General features: G+C 44.7%; 1 protein-coding gene and 1 long non-coding RNA gene across 5 annotated transcripts in view; one reads left to right on the top strand and one right to left on the bottom strand.

The window, feature by feature from the left end:
- Positions 1–7,602: 7,602 nt before the first annotated feature.
- On the bottom strand, positions 7,603–12,361 carry LOC113458104. Its single transcript, XR_003378536.1, has 3 exons — positions 12,284–12,361; positions 9,059–9,176; positions 7,603–8,585 (listed from the first exon to the last, which is right to left on the bottom strand). It is a non-coding gene; the product is annotated as an uncharacterized LOC113458104 (long non-coding RNA).
- Positions 11,233–20,056, top strand: part of Stk35 (serine/threonine kinase 35) — a 32,678-nt gene continuing 23,854 nt past the window's right edge. For 2 of the 4 annotated variants that reach the window (XM_026788487.1, XM_005365634.3), the window contains exons 1-2: positions 11,414–12,809; positions 13,372–13,972. In XM_026788487.1, coding sequence (XP_026644288.1) covers positions 12,309–12,809; positions 13,372–13,972 — 1,102 coding nt within the window. In that variant the 5' untranslated portion in view covers positions 11,414–12,308. Of the gene's footprint in view, positions 13,007–13,371; positions 13,973–20,056 lie in introns of all 4 variants that reach the window. The other 2 variants (XM_026788489.1, XM_026788488.1) reach the window with 2 other exon arrangements.

The raw sequence follows: 20,056 nt of genomic DNA, 5'->3' as shown, positions 1-20,056 counted from the left end.
CACCACCGCCCGGCCCTGGTTTCCATCTTTATCCACACTGCTTCTGGTTGGGTAATTCCCACTACCTTTGTCAAGGATGGAAATGGTGATTCTGTTGCCCTTATTACCTGAGGTGCATTTAAGGAGAGAGTGGTGGAAACAAGACTCAGTCATTTCTTTTCTTATTTTTTTTTTTTAAATTATGTATGTGTGTGTGAGTACCAGTTCGCCTGGAGGGCAGAAGAGCCAGATGTGGAGTTCCAGGACATTGCAGATGCTGGGGATCCAGCTCTAATCTTCTGCAAGACAAGTGTGTGCTCTTAACTGCTGAGTTCTTGCAAATTCCCCAAACTCCAGCAGTCTTAAATCTGTTTAACACTACTGAACTGTAACAAACAATGATTAAGATGGTAAATTTTATGTTGTTTTTAAATTATAATTAAAAACAAGACAAACAAAATATCTGCCATTTAAAAAAATACTCCCCATTAAATTTCTGTAAATTTCAGAAAGCAAACACAATAAGCCATGTCCTTTTGAGTCTGTTTCCACACAGAACCCGCGTCACCAGTTTTCTGCTGCTGTTTGTCACAGCACCTGACAAGAGCAACTTAAAGATAGGGCTTAGCCAGTTGGGGGTGGCACACACTGTTAATTCTAGAGCTCGGGAGGCAAAGGCAGGCGGATGGACTGTGAGTTCAAAGCCAGCCTGGTCTACAGAGTGAGTTCTAGGACAGCTAGAGCTACACAGAGAAACTCTATATTCTAAAAAATGGAAAGAAGAAAAAAAGGAGGGAGAGAGGGAGGGACGGAGGGACAGAGAGAGGAAGAAAGAAAGGGGCTGAAGAGATAGTTCAGTGTTTAGGAGCACTGTTTGTTCTCTGAAAACACCTCCATGAACAATACCCACGCACATACCATGCCCAGGAGTTTTTTTGTTATGTGACGCTAAGCAATCAAATTGGTAACACCAACCACTGCAGAGATTTAGCATATTTTAATCCCATCTACACCATTTATTCAAGTTATTACAAGAACTATCAGAAGTGGAACTTTTCAAAATGTGATTGTGTTGAGTCACGGTGACAAAATTCTCAGGTAAAACAGCAGAAGGGGAAAGTTATTTCTTCCAATTCATCATTTGAGAGGCAGGGAGGGTGTGGCAGGGTCAAGCCACTCCCAGCAGCAGGGAATAGTTATCCTGTGTTCTACCCTGTTAGCCCCCTACCTATGGGATCGTATCTCTCCCTGTTCAGACCGCATTTTCTTCCTTAGTTAACCCTCTCTGTGTCTTCATGGACACACCTGGAAAGCACTTAAGATATCTCTCCGTTAATGGAGCCAACATTCACCACCAATACTCCTAAACCATCAGTAGCAGCATGTGGGAACTTGTCAGAAGAGGGAATTATTCGGTTTCTCCCCAAGCCTACTGCCTTGGCTTCTTTTCTTGTTGTTATGATAAAATACATTGACCACAAAACTTAAGGCAAGAAGGTTTATTTGGCTCATAATTCCAGGTTATTCTCCATCAGTAGGGGGGAGTCATGTGACAAGAACTTGAAGTAGTTAGCTAGATTACATCCACAGCCAATGCATGAGAGTATTTAGCTCACTTTTTTCCTACTTTTTAAAAAATTTATTTTTATGTGTATTGGTATTTTGACTGTATATATGTTTGTGTGAAGGTGTCAGAACTTGGGGTTATAGACAGTTATTAGCAGTCATGTGGGTGCTGGGAATTGAACCTGGGTCCTCAGGAAGAGCAGTCAGTGCTCTTAACAACCCCAGGTCTCCGTGCCTAGGGAACAGCACCACCTCAATGTAAGCACAAAACCTGTTTCCCCAGGTGAGTCCACATTCCTCGGTTACATCATCATACCCCCTAAGAGTCAAATCAGCAACTGAGTTTTAAGAAACCCTCTACAGTCTGAACCAACAGCCAGGGAGTCTACATGGGACTGACTTAGGCCCTCTGCATATGCGTGACAGTTGTGTAGCTTGGTCTATTTGTGAGACTCCTGGCAATGGCTGTCCCTGGTGCTCTGGCTGACTCTTAGGAACCTATTCCTCATGCTGGATTGCCTCGACCAGCCTGAATACAAGGGGAGGTGCTTGGTAATACAGCAGCTTGATGTGCCATGCTTTGTTGATGCCCATGGGAGGCCTGCCCATTTCTGAGTGAATATGGAGGAGGGGTGGGTTCAGGGGGAGGTGGGGGAGGGGTGAAGGAGTGGGAAGAGAGAAGGGAAGAGAGGCTGTGGTCAGGTGTAAAATATATAAAATTTTTAAAAAAGAAAAAAACAGAAGCCCTCTACAATTGATTGGAAAAAGAATAACATCAAGTACAGGCTAAACATCCAAGGAGAGTTCCACTCCCCAGCCTGGGAAGGAGGAAGCGATGAAAGGAAAGGGACTAACTAGCATCCTTCCAGCAGCTGCAGGTGCCAGGGGACATGCTTGCCAGTGTACGTTCTAATCAATGTTCATTCTCTTGTCCTCGAAACACCTCAAGTTTAGGGAAGGCAGGTAAGTTAGCTAGTCAAGGAAAACTAACCCGTTAATCCATGAGTAGAAGCATTTACCTCCCAAAAGGTCCCACAGATCGAATACCATTGATATGTGACTTCCAGGAATTTTGAACTCATGAAGTTTGAGGGCTATATCCAAACCATAGAAATGTTCATAAATGAATATAAACTCCAAGCCTTATAAAAATTAACTCAGACTGCATCAAAGTAAATTTGTCACTATGCATAGAAAACAATGGGAGAATATGAAAGTGGTTAGATGGCTCCAAGAGCATAACTTGTCAAAGAAAAAATGATGAAAACTGACCATTCCAAGTGAAAAGCCTTTGTTCTGGAAAAGATCCTGTGAAAGAGTTAGGACCAAAGGGAAAGCATCTGCAAACCACTCATCTGACAATGTACTGAAATGAGCACAAAGGATTCTCAAAATTAAAATAAAAAGCAATCAAAGCAGAAAACGGACAAAGGCTCTAAGAAGTTACTACCCTGGAAAATACCCATAGCTGCCGAGTAAGCGTGTGGAAGGATTCTCAGCATCGTTCCACGTTAGGGCAGCGCAAATCAAGGCCAGCGAGAGACCTGCCATGGCTACCAGGACTCTAAAAGACAGAGGTAACTCCGAATGCTGCTGGGGAAATGCGGAGAACAATGGGGAACGTGGGGGGGGGGGCAGGGACAAGTGAGGAGGGCTCTCTTGTAAAGAGCTGGGGATGTTAAGTGGCTCAGCCAGCTAGAATAAGGCATTGTCTCGTAATATGACCTGGGTGTTCATAATACAGTCAGCGAGGGAGATGAATTGTTGAGGAGTTGTTGAATATAACCACACACACATATTAATTCACGTTCAACATGAACCTGGAGAAGGTAGGTGGGTTGCGTCTGTGCCAATTTTGTGGTAGTGGTATCGTACTAACTGGAGGTAAGGTGTTAGTTCCAGGGCAAACTGCTCTACAGGACTTCCTGTCTTGTTTCTTACAGTTGCATGTCAGCGTACAGTGGTCTCAAAAACCAAAAAGATTTTAAAAAACGTTTTGAGACCCTCAATGATATTTACCACATTAGAAATTAGGCTGGAAAAAAAAAAAAAAAGAAATTAGGCTGGGCGGTGGTGGCGCACGCCTTTAATCCCAGCACTTGGGAGGCAGAGGCAGGTGGATCTCCGAGTTTGAGACCAATCTGGTCTACAGAGAGTAAATTTCAGTATAATAGCCAAAGCTACACAGAAAGACCCTGTCTTAAAAAAGGAAAGAAAAAAGAAATTTAGTAATTTATTTTTCAATTAATAATAAGCACTTACATATTAATTCAAACATTTTTATGAACTATAATTATATTTGGCATTATTCTGTAGGTTTTTTTTTTAAGTCTGTTTAATGTCTGATTTCACAAAGAACTGGGTCCTCCTTTTCCTTCCACAAAAATCCATGCCGAGCAGCCCAGAAGGATCTCTGGGGATGCATACACATACAGAGTGTGTAGTTCTGGGATAGAACGAAAGCTAAGCAATGCCTTATCGTTACTATAAAAATAGTTTTCAACCTCAAAGACCCCTTCAAACAGCCTCAGAATGTCCCAAATCTGTGACATCCATGTTGGAAAGCCTGCATTATTGTGACTGTTTGTCCACATTTGCTCCTGCGTGGATGGCGAGTGAGGCGGAGACAGTGAGCTTTCATTTCCTATTCCAAATGCCTTATATAAACATTTGATGAACCAATGAAATATTAATGACCCATCTGCCAAGGACAGGGAGACAGGGAAAGAGAGTGACCTGTTTGCCAAGGTCAGGGAGGGGAGAGAGAGAGAGAGAGAGAGAGAGAGAGAGAGAGAGAGAGAGCGAGCGAGAGAGCGCCAATCTGGTTGACAGTTTATTACTGTAGACTTCTAGTTCTGAGTCAGAATAAAGGTCAGAATGTCCTGATCTAGCTTGATCCAGGGAACAAACATTGTTCTGAGAGGCTCCTAGGGCATAAAAAACAGGGTATGTAGACCGAGTGGCCTTTTGAGAAAGGTCTCCCCAGTGGTTTTCAGTCTTCCTGTTATGGCCTCTCCACACCATTCAGAACACGCACGAAGAAAAGGGATTTAGCAGTTTCTGTAGAAACATCAGGAATGGCTCTCTCCCTTATATACCTCTCTGATACTCCTGATACATTGGGATGCCCCCAAGGATCTATTAGCAGCCAAGCTCAGTTCACTGAACCCTTAGCCACTCTAGGAAAAGGAAAAAAATTTGGGGTGCAGTTCAATTTTGAGTTTGTTATTTGTTCTCATCTAACGTATTAACCAAAGTTTAATTCAGCTGGGGGCACAGGTGAGGGTGCTGGCTTAGAACAACACTTGTAGGCACCCACTCTGCAGGTGAGAGGGTCCTGTGGGAAGAGCACCAATCAGGCTGGCCAAGTTCAGACCCTGCTTCAGTGAAACCCCATCCTCTGAGGGTGGGGACTCAGTCATGTTGACTGTGATAAAATAATCCCCACAAAAAGCGGGGTGGTGGTGGCACATGCCTTTACTCCCAGCACTCAGTAGGCAGAAGCAGGTGGATCTTCAAGTCGAGATCAGCCTGGTCTACAGAATGAGTTCCAATACAGCCAGGAATACACAGAGAAACCCTTCACAAAACAAAACAAAAAATCCCAAGAAAAGTAATTTTGGGGAGACAGGATTTATTTATTTTGTTTGTTTTTCCAAGACAGGGTTTCTCTGTAGCCGAGGCTGACATCAAAGTCACAGAGATCGACCTGCCTCTGCCTCCTGAGTCCTGGGATTAAAGGCGTGCACCACCACTGCCAGGCTTATTTTGGGTAAAGTCCATCATGGTGAGGAAGTCCGGGCTGTAAGTGCTTGTGGAAGGCGGTCAGGAATCTAGAGTGGGGAGGACAACTTGACTCGGCTGTCTAGCTCCCTTCTCTCCTTTTTATGCCAGCCATCCAGGACCCAAGCTCAGGGGAGCTGGGAGGAGGGGAGAGAACAATGCCTTCTCAAATCATTTAACCCAATCAAGATCACCCCTCAGGACATGTCTAGGGCTAACAGCCTAAATCGCCGACCTAGGTGTGTCTGGAGGCTTGTCTCCTTGGTTATTCCAGATCCTGTCACTTTAGTAATCAGCCCTAACCATCACAAACTCTGAAAGCTTGGATAAGCACCTGTGGAAGATAAACCAACTCTTCTGGATTGAAGAGCAGTAACAGATTTGATTTTTGTCCTGGAAAGGAAAAGATTGCCATGTTGTAACTGGAGGTTTCTCTCCCACCTGCCAGTTTCTGAATAACCATTCTGAGGCTTACTATTAATTACAAGCTGTTTGGCCGATGACTCAGGCTTCTTACTGACTAGTTCTACGTATAAATTAACCCATTTCTAATAATGTGTTTCTTGCCATGTGCCCTGTGGCTTACTGGCAATGCTCTGGCATCTTATTCCTCTGGTGGCTGCTGGTATCTCCCAGACTCCGCCTTCTTTTTTCCTGTATCTTTGCTTAGATGTCCTACCTGGCTCTATTCGGTCAGGCTATTGGCCAAATCAGCTTCTTTATTAACCAATGGCAATAAAACATATTCACAACATACAGAAGGACATCCCACATCACCATGTTATCAGATTAAAAACAGCCAGATAAACCAGGTGTTGGTGGCACATAACTTTAAACCAGCACATGGGCGGCAGAGGAAAGAGAATCTCTGAGTTTGAGGCCAACCTGGTCTACAGAGTAACTGTATAAAAAAACCAGGGTTGTAAAAAAAAAAAAAGACCCTGTCTTGAAAAATCAAAGCAAACACAACAAAAAAACAAAAAACTGTCTTTGTCAGTGTTCTATTGCTGTAAAGAGACATCACGACCAAGGCCCCTCTTACAAAGGAAAGCATTTAAATGGGACTTGCTTGATGTTTTAGAAGCTTAGTCCATTAGCATCACAGTTGGGAGCATGGTGGCAAGCACGGCACTGGGACAGTACCAAGAGCCCCATCCTGATCTGCAGGCCCAGAGACTGAGACTGGGCCTGGCATGTATTTTTGAAACCTCAAAACCTACCCCCAGTGTCACTTCCTCCAACAAGGCCACACTTCCTAATCCTTCTAATCTTGTAAATAGTTCCACTCTCTGGTGACTAAGCATTCAAATATAAGCCTGTGGGGGTCGTTCTTACTCAAACCACCACCCTATACTAGGGTGTTCCGCAGAGAGGATGAAGAGTCATCTGCTTAAAGGCACATGTAAAGTAGCAGTAGGCCAATGCAATCAAAGCTTCTTTCTTCCTTCCACCCTTTCCTCCTACTATGGCCCAGCCAACACCCTGTTATACCCGCGATCTGGCCTGTGTCTGTTTGCAGGCTCCAAACATCATCATGTTTGTATTCCAGCCAGATGGGAAGGGAGAGATGAGTGTGCTCTTCTCTTGTAAGAAAACTATTTCAAAGTTGCACACTTCGCTTCTGCTCACATCCCATGGGACAGATTATAGCTGCAAGAGAACCTGGAAAACACAATTTTGAAACGTGGGCTTCATTGCTAATTATGGTACCACATACCTGTGAAGTCAGCACTTGGAAGGTAGAAGCAGAAAGATCACAGGCCAGCCTGAGTGACAAAGGGAGATGCCATCTCAAAAACAAAATCAAGGATTTGGACTGTATAGCTTGGAGGTAGATGGCTTACCTACAGAGTACCAGGACCTGAGATCAATTTCCAACACCACATACACACATATATACACACTTAAGAAACTCAATTTATCTAGGCATAAAATGCACTCCTATAATCCCAGTACTCAAGGAAGCTGAGGCAGTAGAATCACAAGTTTAAGACCAATGTGGGACCCCAGCACAAAAGAAAAGTGAGAAATGGACTGGGGATACGGTTTTGTCATATAGTGCTTGCCCAGCATTTACGATTCCCTTGGTTCAGTCATCTGCCATCTACCTACCTATCTACCTATCTACTTGTCTGTCTGTCTACCTGCCTGCCTGCCTATCTGTCCATCCATCCATCCATCCATCCATCCATCCATCCATCCATCCATCCATCCATCCATCCATCCTATCATCTATTATCTATCGATTCATCTATCCATCTATCTATCTATCTATCTATCTATCTATCTATCTATCTATGCAGCCATCCATCATAAACTGTGGGTTTTCATTGCTGAGGAACAACTGGGTCAACTGGAGACATCTGCTTGAGCCTAGATGTGAGAACAAGGACTGTCTCAGAAAGCTGGACACCAGATCATGCTTAGAACTTGAGCCATGGAAGAACAAACTGGTGGGAAAGGAAGGTCCAGGCACCTGATGGGAAGTGGCCAGCTGAAGGTTGTATTCTAGAAACCATCTGCTTCCCCTGAAAGGTTATTAGAGCCCTAATGGCCGGGCCTATGCCCAAAGCCTCTGACTGAGTAAACCTTCAGAAGATCTGAAAACACACATTTCTAACTAGTTCCCAGGTATTGCAGGTACTCAGGTCCAGAAAAACCTCGAAGAAAAAATGGCGGGGGAAGGGTGCAGAAAGTTCTGGAAAGGAAGGTAATGTCTGTAACTTAGAAAGCAGAATCTGTAACTGACAACATGCTGTACTGCAGCCTCCAGTGCTTCCTCTATCCTCGTGTTCCCATGAGCCAGCACTCAAGGAAAACAGGGCTTTATTAATAAAGAGCCTGCAAAGAAAGAGCACAAAAGCCCGGCACCCAAGGTCCTCCCCCCTTCATAGCAGGGTTGCGGTGCTAGGCATTACCTCTACCCATCACTTCTTAGCTCTGAAGGAAAGCTTTAAATTAGTGTCCCCACCACTCCCAGGTTTCCCCACCAGTAATAATGTTGGAGTTCAGTTTAGGAACTGAACGGCTATCAGGCTCCACAGAACAGAAATGTCTCATGGCCAGGGGAACTCAGACACTTACCTAAACTGCCATTTGGAGTGTAATCTAACACATACCCTGGAAGGGAATCTGACAATCAAATCAGAATTTAAAATGCCTGTATTCTTTGATCTCGTAGCTCCATATCCAAGAACTGAGTCTGTAGAAACATTGATTGTTGGGCATGGTGGCACAGACCCTGCAATCCCAGCACTCTGTGGGTAGAGACAGAAAAGATCAAAACCAACCCGGGATACACAAAGCCTGTCTCAAACAAAACAAAAATAAAATACCCATGTTTCTGTGCAAATATAAGGTTATTCGATGTCTTAATAAGCTTTCCATTACTATAATACCCGATACAATTAATTTATAAAGAGAAAAGAAAGGTTACTTTGAAACCTACTCCAAGACTGAGGGCCTTGTGGCTTGAATGTGTAATGTTTTAGTCTCCAGATGGTGACATCATTTGGGAAGATTGTGGAACTTTTAGGAGGTAAAGCCTTACTGGAGGAAATGGGTCATAAAGTCTCTGATGTATTGGCACTAGGTATGCACACAATGATACATACAAGTCAGACAGTCTGCACATACAGAATAAAAGTAAATCAATCTGTTTAAAGAAAAGGAAAAGAAAAAAATAATGACAGGGGAGGGATTTTTGCTAAGTGGCGACTTTACAAATTACCAGTTTCTTTAAAGACAGTGCTTCCGCTGTCTTGTTTAAGCCTTTGCTAGCAGAGGTGGCACATCTCCTTCACGGTTCTGATGGGTAGATTGCTCCTTTACTGTTGCTGATGCCCCATCTGGAATGAATAGACTCTTGTTCACATATCCCCAGGAAATGTCACACCATGCTCCTAATAACCTTCTTCTGAATGATAAAATATAGACTGGGGAAGAACACATAGATGCCACCTGTTGGGGGAATATTATTTTAAGGCTCCAAAGCTACAAAAAAACCCTATCTCAAAAAAACCAAAAAAAAATTTTTTTTCTTCTAAGTAACCAAGGATTTAGCAACCACTATTCAGCAACAAATATACAGACACATGAACTGCAGATATTTGTGCTGTCACCAGATTGGAAGGGATGAAACGTTGATGTTTTATGGCCTTTCTGATGGCAGATATGGAAGAATGTTTGCAATTAAAATCATCCAAGTTTGGGAGCCCATTGGCTGCACCTACATCTTTCTGTTTTCTGTGACAGGCACTCTCTGTAGAGTCTTACTAGTAATCTCTTTAACCCGGTGTGTGATGAGGGTTGCCTGGCAGCCCCTAGATGAAGGTAGGTGAAACAGCTGTACCTCTTGGTCAAAAGTGATCAGCATCACAAAGTGGGAAACCTACTTTACTGGTAGTTAAGGATTGTACACCCTTCTTAAAGAATGTGTGTGTGTGTGTGTGTGTGTGTGGTGTGGGGGGCACGCACGTAAGTGTGCATGCATGCCACAAATGAGCAGGTGCTAGAAGAAGCCAGAAGAGGTTGTCAGAACCCCTTCAGCTCCACTTAAAAGCAGTTGTGAGCCTCCTGCTGTGGATACTCAGAATTAAACTGGAGTCCTCTAGAAAACCAGCAAGTGCTTTTGACCACTGGGTCATCTCTCCAGCCCCTACCTTTATTTTAATATCTATTTTAACTCAATGAATAAATATATAAGAGTTAGACATCACTATGGCTTGAATACTACCAAGGGACTAGGAGTTAGATCCCTGGTAGGCAGCAGACGGGGGAAAAGGTTCTAGGTAGATCAATGTACCGTTTCACTTAAACCTTTAAAATAGCTGAATTCCTGCTTCTTCTCCCTCTCCAAGACAGAGACTTGGGAGGTTTATATTGTTTTGTCCCCCCCCCCCCAAGCCCAGAAGGAATTGTTCAATGGGACTGTCAAACCTCCTGGGTCCTGCTGAGAGAAACAATCAGTTACTCTTTGTCTGAATTATTTAATATTCTGGAATAACCCAAGCAATCCAATTCGGAGAAAGGCAAGGAATTCACTCACTCCATCCCAGTAAAAAGCTTTAGCTTTGCTAGACAAACTTAGACACCATTTTTGGGTTCCCTCCCCATTGGGGAACCTGTCTCTTGTGTGCTTCAAGGGGTGTGTATGTGTGTGTGTTATTTCTTTAATTTTTTTTTAAGGTTTATTGTATTTTGTAAGTATGAGTATCTTTTCTACTTATACGTATGTGAACTATGTGTGTGTGTGTGGGGCCCTTGGAGGTCAGAACAGAGCACTGGATCCCTTGGAACCACAGTTACAGATAGCTCTGAACCAACACATGAGTGTTAGGAACTGAACCCTGGTCCTCTGCAAGAACAAGTGCTCTTAAAAAAAAAAAAGCTACAGAGAAACCCTCTCTTGAGAAACAAAAAAATAAAAAAGAAAAAAAAGTTGTTGGAATAATACTAATACAATAGGATGGGGACTTATGACTGGTATCATATTGGACTAGAAGAGAAAGGAAATGCATATTATTATTATTATTTGTTTATTCGAGATAGGGTTTCTCTGCAGCTTTGGAGCCTGTCCTGGAACTAGCTCTTGTGGACCAGGCTGTCCTTGAATTCATAGAGATTCGCCTGTCTCTGCCTCCCAAGTGCTGTGATTAAAGGTGTGCGCCATCACCACCCAGCAGGAAATGCATATTAAATAATAATATGGTATTGTTGCCAGATGGCAACTCAGGAGGCAAAGGCAGGCAGATCTCTGTGAGTTCGAGGTCAGCCAAGTTCACAAGAGCTAGTTCTAGGACAGGCACCAAAGCTACACAGGGGAAACCCTGTCTCAAAATACCAAACAAACAAACAAACAAACAAACAAAAAACCCAAAAAAACATGGTATTGTTAACGTTCTTTTTTTTTTATCACTGTACTGAGATTGTGCAAGAGACTATCTTTGCCCTCAGGAAATAAAATATATAGAGGTAAAGGAGTGTGACATCTAAATCTAAAAGGATATACACATATACAAAATATATATATATATACATTTGTTCACAGAACATGAAAATATAGCAAAACAATTTAATTCTGACAGAAAGGGGAGACCTCTCTACTATTCTTACACTTTGTGTGTACACTTGACAACACAACAGTGAGAGCTTTTTGGTGTGGGTGCTGTCTTAAGTGGTCTGTCCTCAAATTCCAGAAATTCTAGTCCATTCTTTTATGGTACATTTAATCTATCTTGTTTAACTACAATGTCTACCATTTATTTTGCAAATAAGTGTTCTGTTCTTAGTACTTTAACTCTGTAACCTCTATGAAGACACAAGGTTGATTGTCTCCTTCTGTGGCAAAGAACCGCAATTAAGGCAAAGAATGTCAAGCCCATTGCTCTTTCCCTAGACTTAAAATAGCACGGAGCAGAAACTCTATAGTTATGTTCTTCAATCTCTGAAGACTCAGCTAACAAATATTGGACATCTTGTACGCACTGGGGTACAAAGCAGGGCAGAAAATATTTTAAAATCCGTGCCTACGGCTAAGTGCTTGCCTAGCATGCACAAAATCCTGGGTTTTATTCCTAGCAATGTATAAACCGGGTGTGATGGTGCACGCCTTTAATCTCATTACTCAGGAGATGAAGGCTGGAAGAAAAGTTCAAGATCATTCTTAATTATATAGACATTGTGTGCTCCCTCCCCCTACAACGGGTGGCTGGGGTGGAGGGAATCCAAAATCCAAGCCCAAAGCAGCTTATATCGGGGCACTCAATTAGCCAGCCATCATATTTCATTTGGTCCTTTGCAACCTGGGAAGTGAGGACCACCCGGTTTGGCAGAGAAGGATACTGGGGATTACGTGAGGCTGAGATCACTAGGATCATTAGTGGGCGTGAGGATCAGCATTCTAACCCAGGCCTGAGCTGTGAATCAATCAAACCGAAGCCATTCATCCAATCACCATAAAGTGCCGGCGTGGAGCTTCTATGCAGGTCAGACGCCGAGCGGGGTTTGCGGAGTGCAGACGACTCGCGAGGGCCCTCTGTGCAAGTCGCGGGATTTTGGCGCGCTCTTTTTGTTGGTTGGGTGTTCTCGCCGGTGATTGGTTCCGGGCTGTCGTGGCTGCTGGGTCGACCTCGGTTGTACAGAGGCGGCGCAGCCTTCGGCTGGCCTCCTGGGGGATGGGCCACCAGGAATCTCCACTGACCAGAGCTGCGGCGGGAGGTGCAGCTTACATAAAGAGGTTACGTAAAGCGCTCAGCTGGCGCGAACTCGAGGACGGACACGGGAATCTGGAAGCCGAGGCCTCCCCTGGGAGCGTTGCTGTCACTCCAGGAGCAGCGCCGCGACCGGCATCACGTCCCGCCCGGTTCACCGCCTCGCGCCCTACTCGGCTCGGCAGACAACCGCGGCTCGGAACGGACCATCCTCCGGTGCGGGCTCCAGGGGGGAACCGGTCCGCCCGGAACTGGAGGAGCGCCGGCCAGGTAAGAGTGAAGGGAAGGTCGAAGAGGGAGACCCCCAGCATCCCACAGCACTCGGGGACTGCCGTCAGGGTCTCGGCTGGTTCTCGGAAGCCCAACTTTTTGCCAGTCTCCACCCGCTGTCCCCAGAGGCTTGGGTCGACCCACTGGGCTCGGTTGGGTTTAATTCAAAAGCACTGTTTACACCGGGAGAGCTCCGGGTAGGGCGCGGGAAGGGGCTGTTGGGAGGGCGCTGAGCACCGGGAAAGTTTAAGCAGGCCGAGCCGCCTCGGAAGACGGTTGTCCTAGATGGTGAAGGCCCTTACTGCTTTTTTCCCCCCTACTCTTTGACGGATAAATCAATGGGGAAAGGGGACGGTTTGTGTTTCGGCTTCCGGTCCTCCCTCTGTACTTCCCGGTGGTTCCGTCTTTCCCGCTTTCCTTTCCCCTCCCCCGATCAATCCGAGGCGGTGGCTCCTTCTTAAAGGGGCCGTGACCGGCGGCGGCGGAGGTGGGACGCTGGACACTTTCAGGTCCTTGTCTGCCCTTCTCCGCCTGGTGGTTTAACTGATTCTTTCGCCCTCAGATCACAATCCAAGGTACCGCTCCTCCGCATCTCGGGGCTAGACGGAGGGATGAGGCAGGGGGGGCCCGGGCGGCGCCGTTGCTGCTCCCCCCGCCTCCCGCAGCCATGGAAACGGGGAAGGAGAACGGAGCCCGCAGAGGGACAAAAAGCCCGGAGCGGAAAAGGCGAAGCCCAGTGCAGCGGGTGCTTTGCGCGAAGCTGAGGCCGGCGGCCCAGGCCATGGATCCCGCTATGGTCGAGGCCCCGGGCGAGGCCTTCCTGGCCCGGCGGCGGCCAGAGGGAGGCGGCGGCGGTGGTCCCGCGCGACCGCGCTACAGCCTCTTAGCGGAGATCGGGCGCGGCAGCTACGGTGTGGTTTATGAGGCTGTAGCTGGGCGTAGTGGGGCCAGGGTGGCAGTCAAGAAGATCCGCTGCGACGCCCCCGAGAACGTGGAATTGGCGCTAGCAGAATTCTGGGCCCTGACCAGTCTCAAGCGCCGGCACCAGAATATCGTGCAGTTTGAGGAGTGCGTCCTGCAGCGCAACGGGTTAGCCCAGCGCATGAGTCACGGCAACAAGAACTCACAGCTGTACCTGCGCCTGGTGGAGACTTCACTCAAAGGTAGAATACAGTAGGGAGTCCTGCCCTCTCCTGGACCCCCATGTTCTGAGAACCATTCAGCCCCAGTAACTGTCTCTGGCACACCCAGGCCCTTGCCCTGACTTTAGGACCTTTTCTGCCCCGAATGCTGCAAAATCAGGCTGTTTACTGTCATTCCTTAGCAAGCTCACTAAGTGTTCCATGATCGCTCTAGTACTCAGTAGGTGTGAGCTGTAAGTCTAGCATTTTAAAGAGGAATGACGAGTAGGATTCAAAAGTTGTTGGCAGAACTGCAGAGCCCCCAGATGTCTTTCAAAACATTGAGGAAAAAAAATCTTAGCGGACCCACCCACCCACCCATGCTCTCCTGGGTTTTAGTTTCCTGATACCATCCAGCTCCATTCCCAAATTCTTGCTTCCAAGTGTGGTTTCCTCTGAGAACCCCAACCCTTCACCCCAGGGCAGACAATCATTCAGTTGGTTCTCGCTTAGTCCCGGAGGTGTGCAGGTAAATAACTTACACAGTAATAACCCCCACAGGTGGGCCAAGAACTTCGGATAACAAAACAGGTTTCGTCTTTTCCTGCTATTTTACTATCTCGGTAGTTTTCATAACCTCTGGGGATGACAGAGAAGTGGTTCCTGTGGCGAATCCCAACTCTGACCTAAGCTCTAAACAGTTTAGTTACTCTCTGTAAGAGTAAGTTCTGTCTCCATTCTAGACTAAAGCTTAGAGGGGAACAAACACAACTTGGTGAACCTCAGCTTGGAAGGGGTGGGGCTCCTGACTTCAGGTTTTTGTGTCCCTTGAAGTAGAAATGTTTTGAACCCAGACTGATTTGTCCTCAAAGTACTGAAATTCTGCCTTTCCTACCTAAGATTGACCTTAAAAGAATGGGCAGGACTAGATAGGGGGTTTCCTAACATTTTTATGGAGTGTCTGTTGGATTGCTGTAAGACCCCGGGAGAAGCCCTTGTAGAGTTTTGAAGTTACTTGACAGCGGATTGGCTGGTGAGATCTAATTCTCTGGGGGCCCTTTCCCCTCCTGTTTGTCCATTCTGAAAAGGGCATCATTTTCCAGCAGGATGGATGCTTTTTCTGTTTTAAAGACTTAGAGAGGTTTCCTCTTTGCCTGCATTCTCATCCCTTATTTTCTTAATCTTTTTTTATACACCAATTTCTTGATGTGTGCAAATGAATGAAGCACACTTTGTGAGTGGTTCATATTTCAACAGCCTGGAGTTTGGGGCTTACATGCAGTCCTGGATTGTTCTGAACTGATACATGACACTGGACATGAAAACCCATGAGAGTCCCTTTAAGATGGGTATCTCTGTCATGAGGTTGTTCTGCATGCTGGGGACGTCTGTAATATTCCCTAAGGAATTCACTGCTACATTAGCTTTGTATGACTTTGAATTCCTTCCATCTTCATCCTCTTAGAGATTCGGGTTCTTACTGAAGTTTCCAAACCCTGGCTATGGACCACATTTCCTGTGTGGTCAGAATAGTAGGTTGAAGGCAATACTAGGTTTTTCAACTTCATTTGGGAGCTAAAACTAGAGAAATTAATTTTTTTCCCCTTTGGACCACATACTTAATATTGTTCGTTTTAGTTTGGAGTCTTAATATTCATTGCCTCTGTTTATGAAAATGACAATCAAATTTAATGTCATATGCCAGCTTAGCAAAGAATATAGTACCTAGCCAGCTTTTGCTTGCTAACTCTAAAAGTATCTGTCCTGTGGCCCTGGGTCTTTAGCATGCTACCCAGTGATATCAGAGCTGAAAGGAATTCCAGAGATAACCAGGGATAACTTTCCTTAAACAGAAAAGTTCTTTACAACCTTTCATTGCCTTGTTTCTTGTAATTCAGAATTATTTTGAGATAGGCCAAATGATTGCCTACATTGACATTTTTGTTTGTTTGTTTGTTTTTTGAGAAAGGGTTTCTCTAGCTTTGGAGCTTGTCCTGGAACTCACTCTGTAGACCAGGCTGATCTTGACTCACAGAGATCCACCTGTCCCAGCCTCCCGTGTACTGGGATTAAAGGTGTGTACCACCACCACCCACCAATTGGCATCTTTCAAACATACTTTTTTTTTTTTTTAAACTGCATACTTCTGGTAGTATTGGAAGGGGAAAAAAAAGACAAAACACATTATGGATATTTGAAAAGTTCGAAGGCATAAATAGTAATCAGGGTCATTCTTGAGTGTGAGGGGTTAGCTCATTCACCAGGGCTTTGTAGAGAAGATGAAGAGAAAAAGAGAAAAAAGAGTTAGCAGGAAAGGTGATCTTGAAAGGATCTTGAAAGTGAGTGGCCAGACCTTAAATGCAGAGTACTAGAGCAACAGAATAGTTATTTCCCCCTCTTCCCTCAGCTCTAGTGAATACACAGAAAACAATTTTATAGTTTACAGAAATAACAGGATAAACAAATAAGTACCCATAATAAATTTAAAAAAAGCAATTAGAAAAACTATGTTCTTGGTCATATCCCACTCTGTTAGCTTCTGTGTATCAAATTCATCTCTTCTGAGCATGGGCCGAATGAGTGTTATCCAGAGTATAGTACAGTCAGAATCTCAAATCCCTCCTTTAGCCTTTTGTGGGGGCACACATTACGGGGGTAGAGTTGCAGGTAGCTCAGGCTGAGCTCAGATTTACTCTGTAGCCATGACTTTGAACTAAGGACGCTCTGCCTTGAGGACTAGGGCTAAGGGTATGTGCCATCATAGTTGGTTTATGTGCTGTTGGGGATTATACCTAGGGCTCTGTGCATACTGGGTAAACTCTCCCAACAGCGGTCAGTCCCTAGCCCTTAGCCTGTTTCACAAGAAAGAAAAAGGAGCTCTGAAAGGAGGGCAGGATTTGCCTAAAATGAAATAATGGCAAATACCAATTTTATGGCTTTAGAAATGTATTACCAGCCCTGTAAATTTGATTGATGGGTTAGTAACTGTGTCTTCTACTTTGAAGTCCTTCAATGAAAAGGGAAACTAAGGCATCAGCAGTTGCTTTTACTACCTGGTTTTCCTTTTCCATCCCTAGAAACCGTCCTGATACCTACCTAAAACAAAGCTTAAGGTTATTGCCACTTAGAAGATAGCAAGCAAGCCTCACTTTTTTGCACTCAGGAATTCGTTGCCCTAGTCTAAATTCTTCTGACAAACAGGTAAAGATTGACTTTATGTATACTAAATGCATAAATTCTGCATTAATTTTCATAGATATTTAGATGAGCTGGGAGGCCAGCTTGTTATAAGCTCTGATGTTTATTCCAAATGCTTTTGGTAGCACAAGGTAGGTTTGACCTCGGCCTCTGGGCAGCAGTCCTTGCTGCGTACCAATGCTGTAAGCCAGGCTGCTGTTTAAGAGGCTTTTGCAGGCTTTCCTTTATAAGACCTGTACACCTAAGTGATTATGCTGCAAGGTCACAGTGGTGGCTTCCTAATAAACAGGTTCTTGGTGAGAATTTCATTAGTGACCTAGTGAAGCAGGAACTGAAGTAGCTGACATGAGACCTAGTGTCTGGAAATGAATTAACTGCAAAATTCCTGGCCATGGAAACCAACCTAAGGGGTTCTCAGCAGGGTTGTCATCTTTTGCCCAGGCTTCAGCAAAGCAACTCAGAATTCTCTACTTCTGTGGCTTGACCTTGGAATTTATTTGTTTGTTTGTTTGTTTATTTATTTCAAGACAAGGTTTCTCTGTAGCTTTGGTGCCTGTCCTGAAACTAGCTCTTGTAGTTCTGCCTGCCTCTGCCTCCCAGGTGCTGGGATTAAAGGCGTGAGCCACCACCACCAGGCTTGACCTTGGAATATAGAGACCCTCCAGGGTTCCTGTACAGACTTGAGTTGTCTTTTAACTGTTGAGGAGTATACTTGAGAATGTAGCTTCAAGTTCAGATAGTGTTTTGTTGTTGTTTTGGTTGTAAAATGTGTGTAATTATACTTTACTAATAGGATTTAATACTAATGTATTAATACATCCTAATTGCTGCTGTTTGTGTTGAATTATGTCTTATCGGTGCTTACTGCGCTACTTTCTCTTGGTGCCTTCTACATATCTCAGCAGCCAAAGACACTGCACCTGCTTTCTGACCTGTTCTTGGATGCCTTGGGGCAATTGCACAGACTTTTCTCTTGCTTCTGAGTGTTTTCCTTCTATGTAGGGATTTTAGGAACCAGCCCCAGGAGATAGAAGCCACCCTGTCTTAATTGAGAACATTGGTTAATTGGGGTTGCATTGGGTAAGACTTTTTATAGGGTAAACTCTCAGGGAGAGCTTACCTTCCCTCGTAGAGTATCAGTTCACCTTGAATTTTCCCTTCAGCCCTATCCTTAGGGCTAGGGGTGCTCTCGAGTGACTCAAATTCTCCATCCTTACTTAGTTGGCATCCTGACGAGGAGCTCTCACAAAGTACAATTAAGTCCATCAAAATCCTGCACCATAAAAAGGAATCTGTATTTCCTATAGTTGGATAATCCAGCACTAGGGACTTGATGAAGCTTAAATTGCTTGGTGTATGCAAGAGCCTGCATATAAGCAGCTTGTGTAGCGAGAAAAATGGGTATTCGAGTGTGAAATTACTGCTAGCACCATGAAACAGTAGAGCTTTGAGTGAGGATTTCTGAATCTTCCCCCAGTTAGCTGTAAGACTACAGACAAATAGTTAATCTCTTGAGCCTCGGTCTTCTCACCTGAAAGTAGGGTGTAATTATCAGGATTAAGGGCGTAGTTATCAGGATTACAGTTTGGAGCAGAAACAGTTGGAGCAAATGCTTTGAATTCTTCGATTATCACAGGAGATTAGTTACTAAATTCTGATGAAAACCTTTAAATCTTTCTCCCTGTCCCTTTCCAGCTTCCTCCCTTGACTGTCCTCATTCATTTCAGAGCCTCCCGATGACTTAGCCTCTCATCCTTCATCCATTGTCCAAGATAGGCCCTAGCACAACTTCACCTCTGGTCCAGCTAGCGAGTAAAAATGTGGTGTGTTCTAAATTTCCTATTTTGCCTTTCTTTTTTTCCAGGGCCTTGTGCTTGGTGCTCTACCACTGAGCTAAATCCCCAACTAAATTTTCTATTTTGAGTAACATGTAACAATATATGGCCTGTGTAGTACTGGGAAATATTTCCAAGGTGAGTGTGGTTGCTCATCTGTAATTCAAGTACTGCGGATAACCTGGATGGATACATATCAGGACTGTCTCAAAAACAAACAAATATCAGGGCTGGAGAGACCGTGCAGAGGCTAACAGGATTTCTTCCGGAGGACCTTAGTTTGGTTCCCAACGTCCATGTTAGGTGGCCTGTAACTCCAACACTGGGGAACATAATGCCCTCTCTGGCTTCTGCAGTTGCATGCCACCCTTCCCCCACCCCCTTACCCCCATTTTTTTTTTTTTTGAGGGACCTGAGTTTGGATGCTAATGAGGATGTTAGTGATGGTCAGTAGATAGTTCTCCAAAAGTATTTTATAATCTGCAAAATTTGTTCCACACCTGTAACTTAGTTCATTGGAACTGTCAGGTAATGTTAAATAATCAAATTTGATGGGTAAGAATTCTGAAGCTCAGTGTTGGGATTTTCCTAAGGTTCTGGTTGTCTAGCATTTGTGCTAATGAGCTAATAATTCATTAGACTAGAGGGTCTAATGTTGGGGTCTGCAGTCACTCAGACTCCATTCCTGGTCTCTGCTTGCCTTGTTCTCTTTATTCTGACTTGCCACTCCATAGACATTCACTCAATACCAGACATGTTTGAGTCTTGGTCATGAGTTAGCAGAGGCCCAGGTAGGTAGTCTGCTTGAAGGAAGGACTGGAATCCTAATACGTCTCTTCTTCTGTGTTCTGGTGACCAGCTGGGACTTGTGCATGAAAAGATGCTGCAGGAAAGCATGCTTCCCCTGAAGGAAGCCCAGACCCTTGCCTGCTCAGAAAAGTAATCTTGTTGTTTTCCCATGTGTCTTGGTCAGTGATGTTGCATGGGTTCTGAGAATGCTTCTGCCTAGCTTTTCTCTCAAAGGGCTCCTCTTGGATCTGCATCTTCAGGCTCCGTCTGCCCCACCCATAGACTAGCTTAGGGCAATTTTTAC

This window comes from Microtus ochrogaster, unplaced genomic scaffold (assembly GCF_000317375.1).
Source record: "Microtus ochrogaster isolate Prairie Vole_2 unplaced genomic scaffold, MicOch1.0 UNK3, whole genome shotgun sequence".
Lineage (NCBI taxonomy): Eukaryota > Metazoa > Chordata > Mammalia > Rodentia > Cricetidae > Microtus > Microtus ochrogaster.
This window is presented reverse-complemented; position numbering and strand designations above follow the sequence as displayed.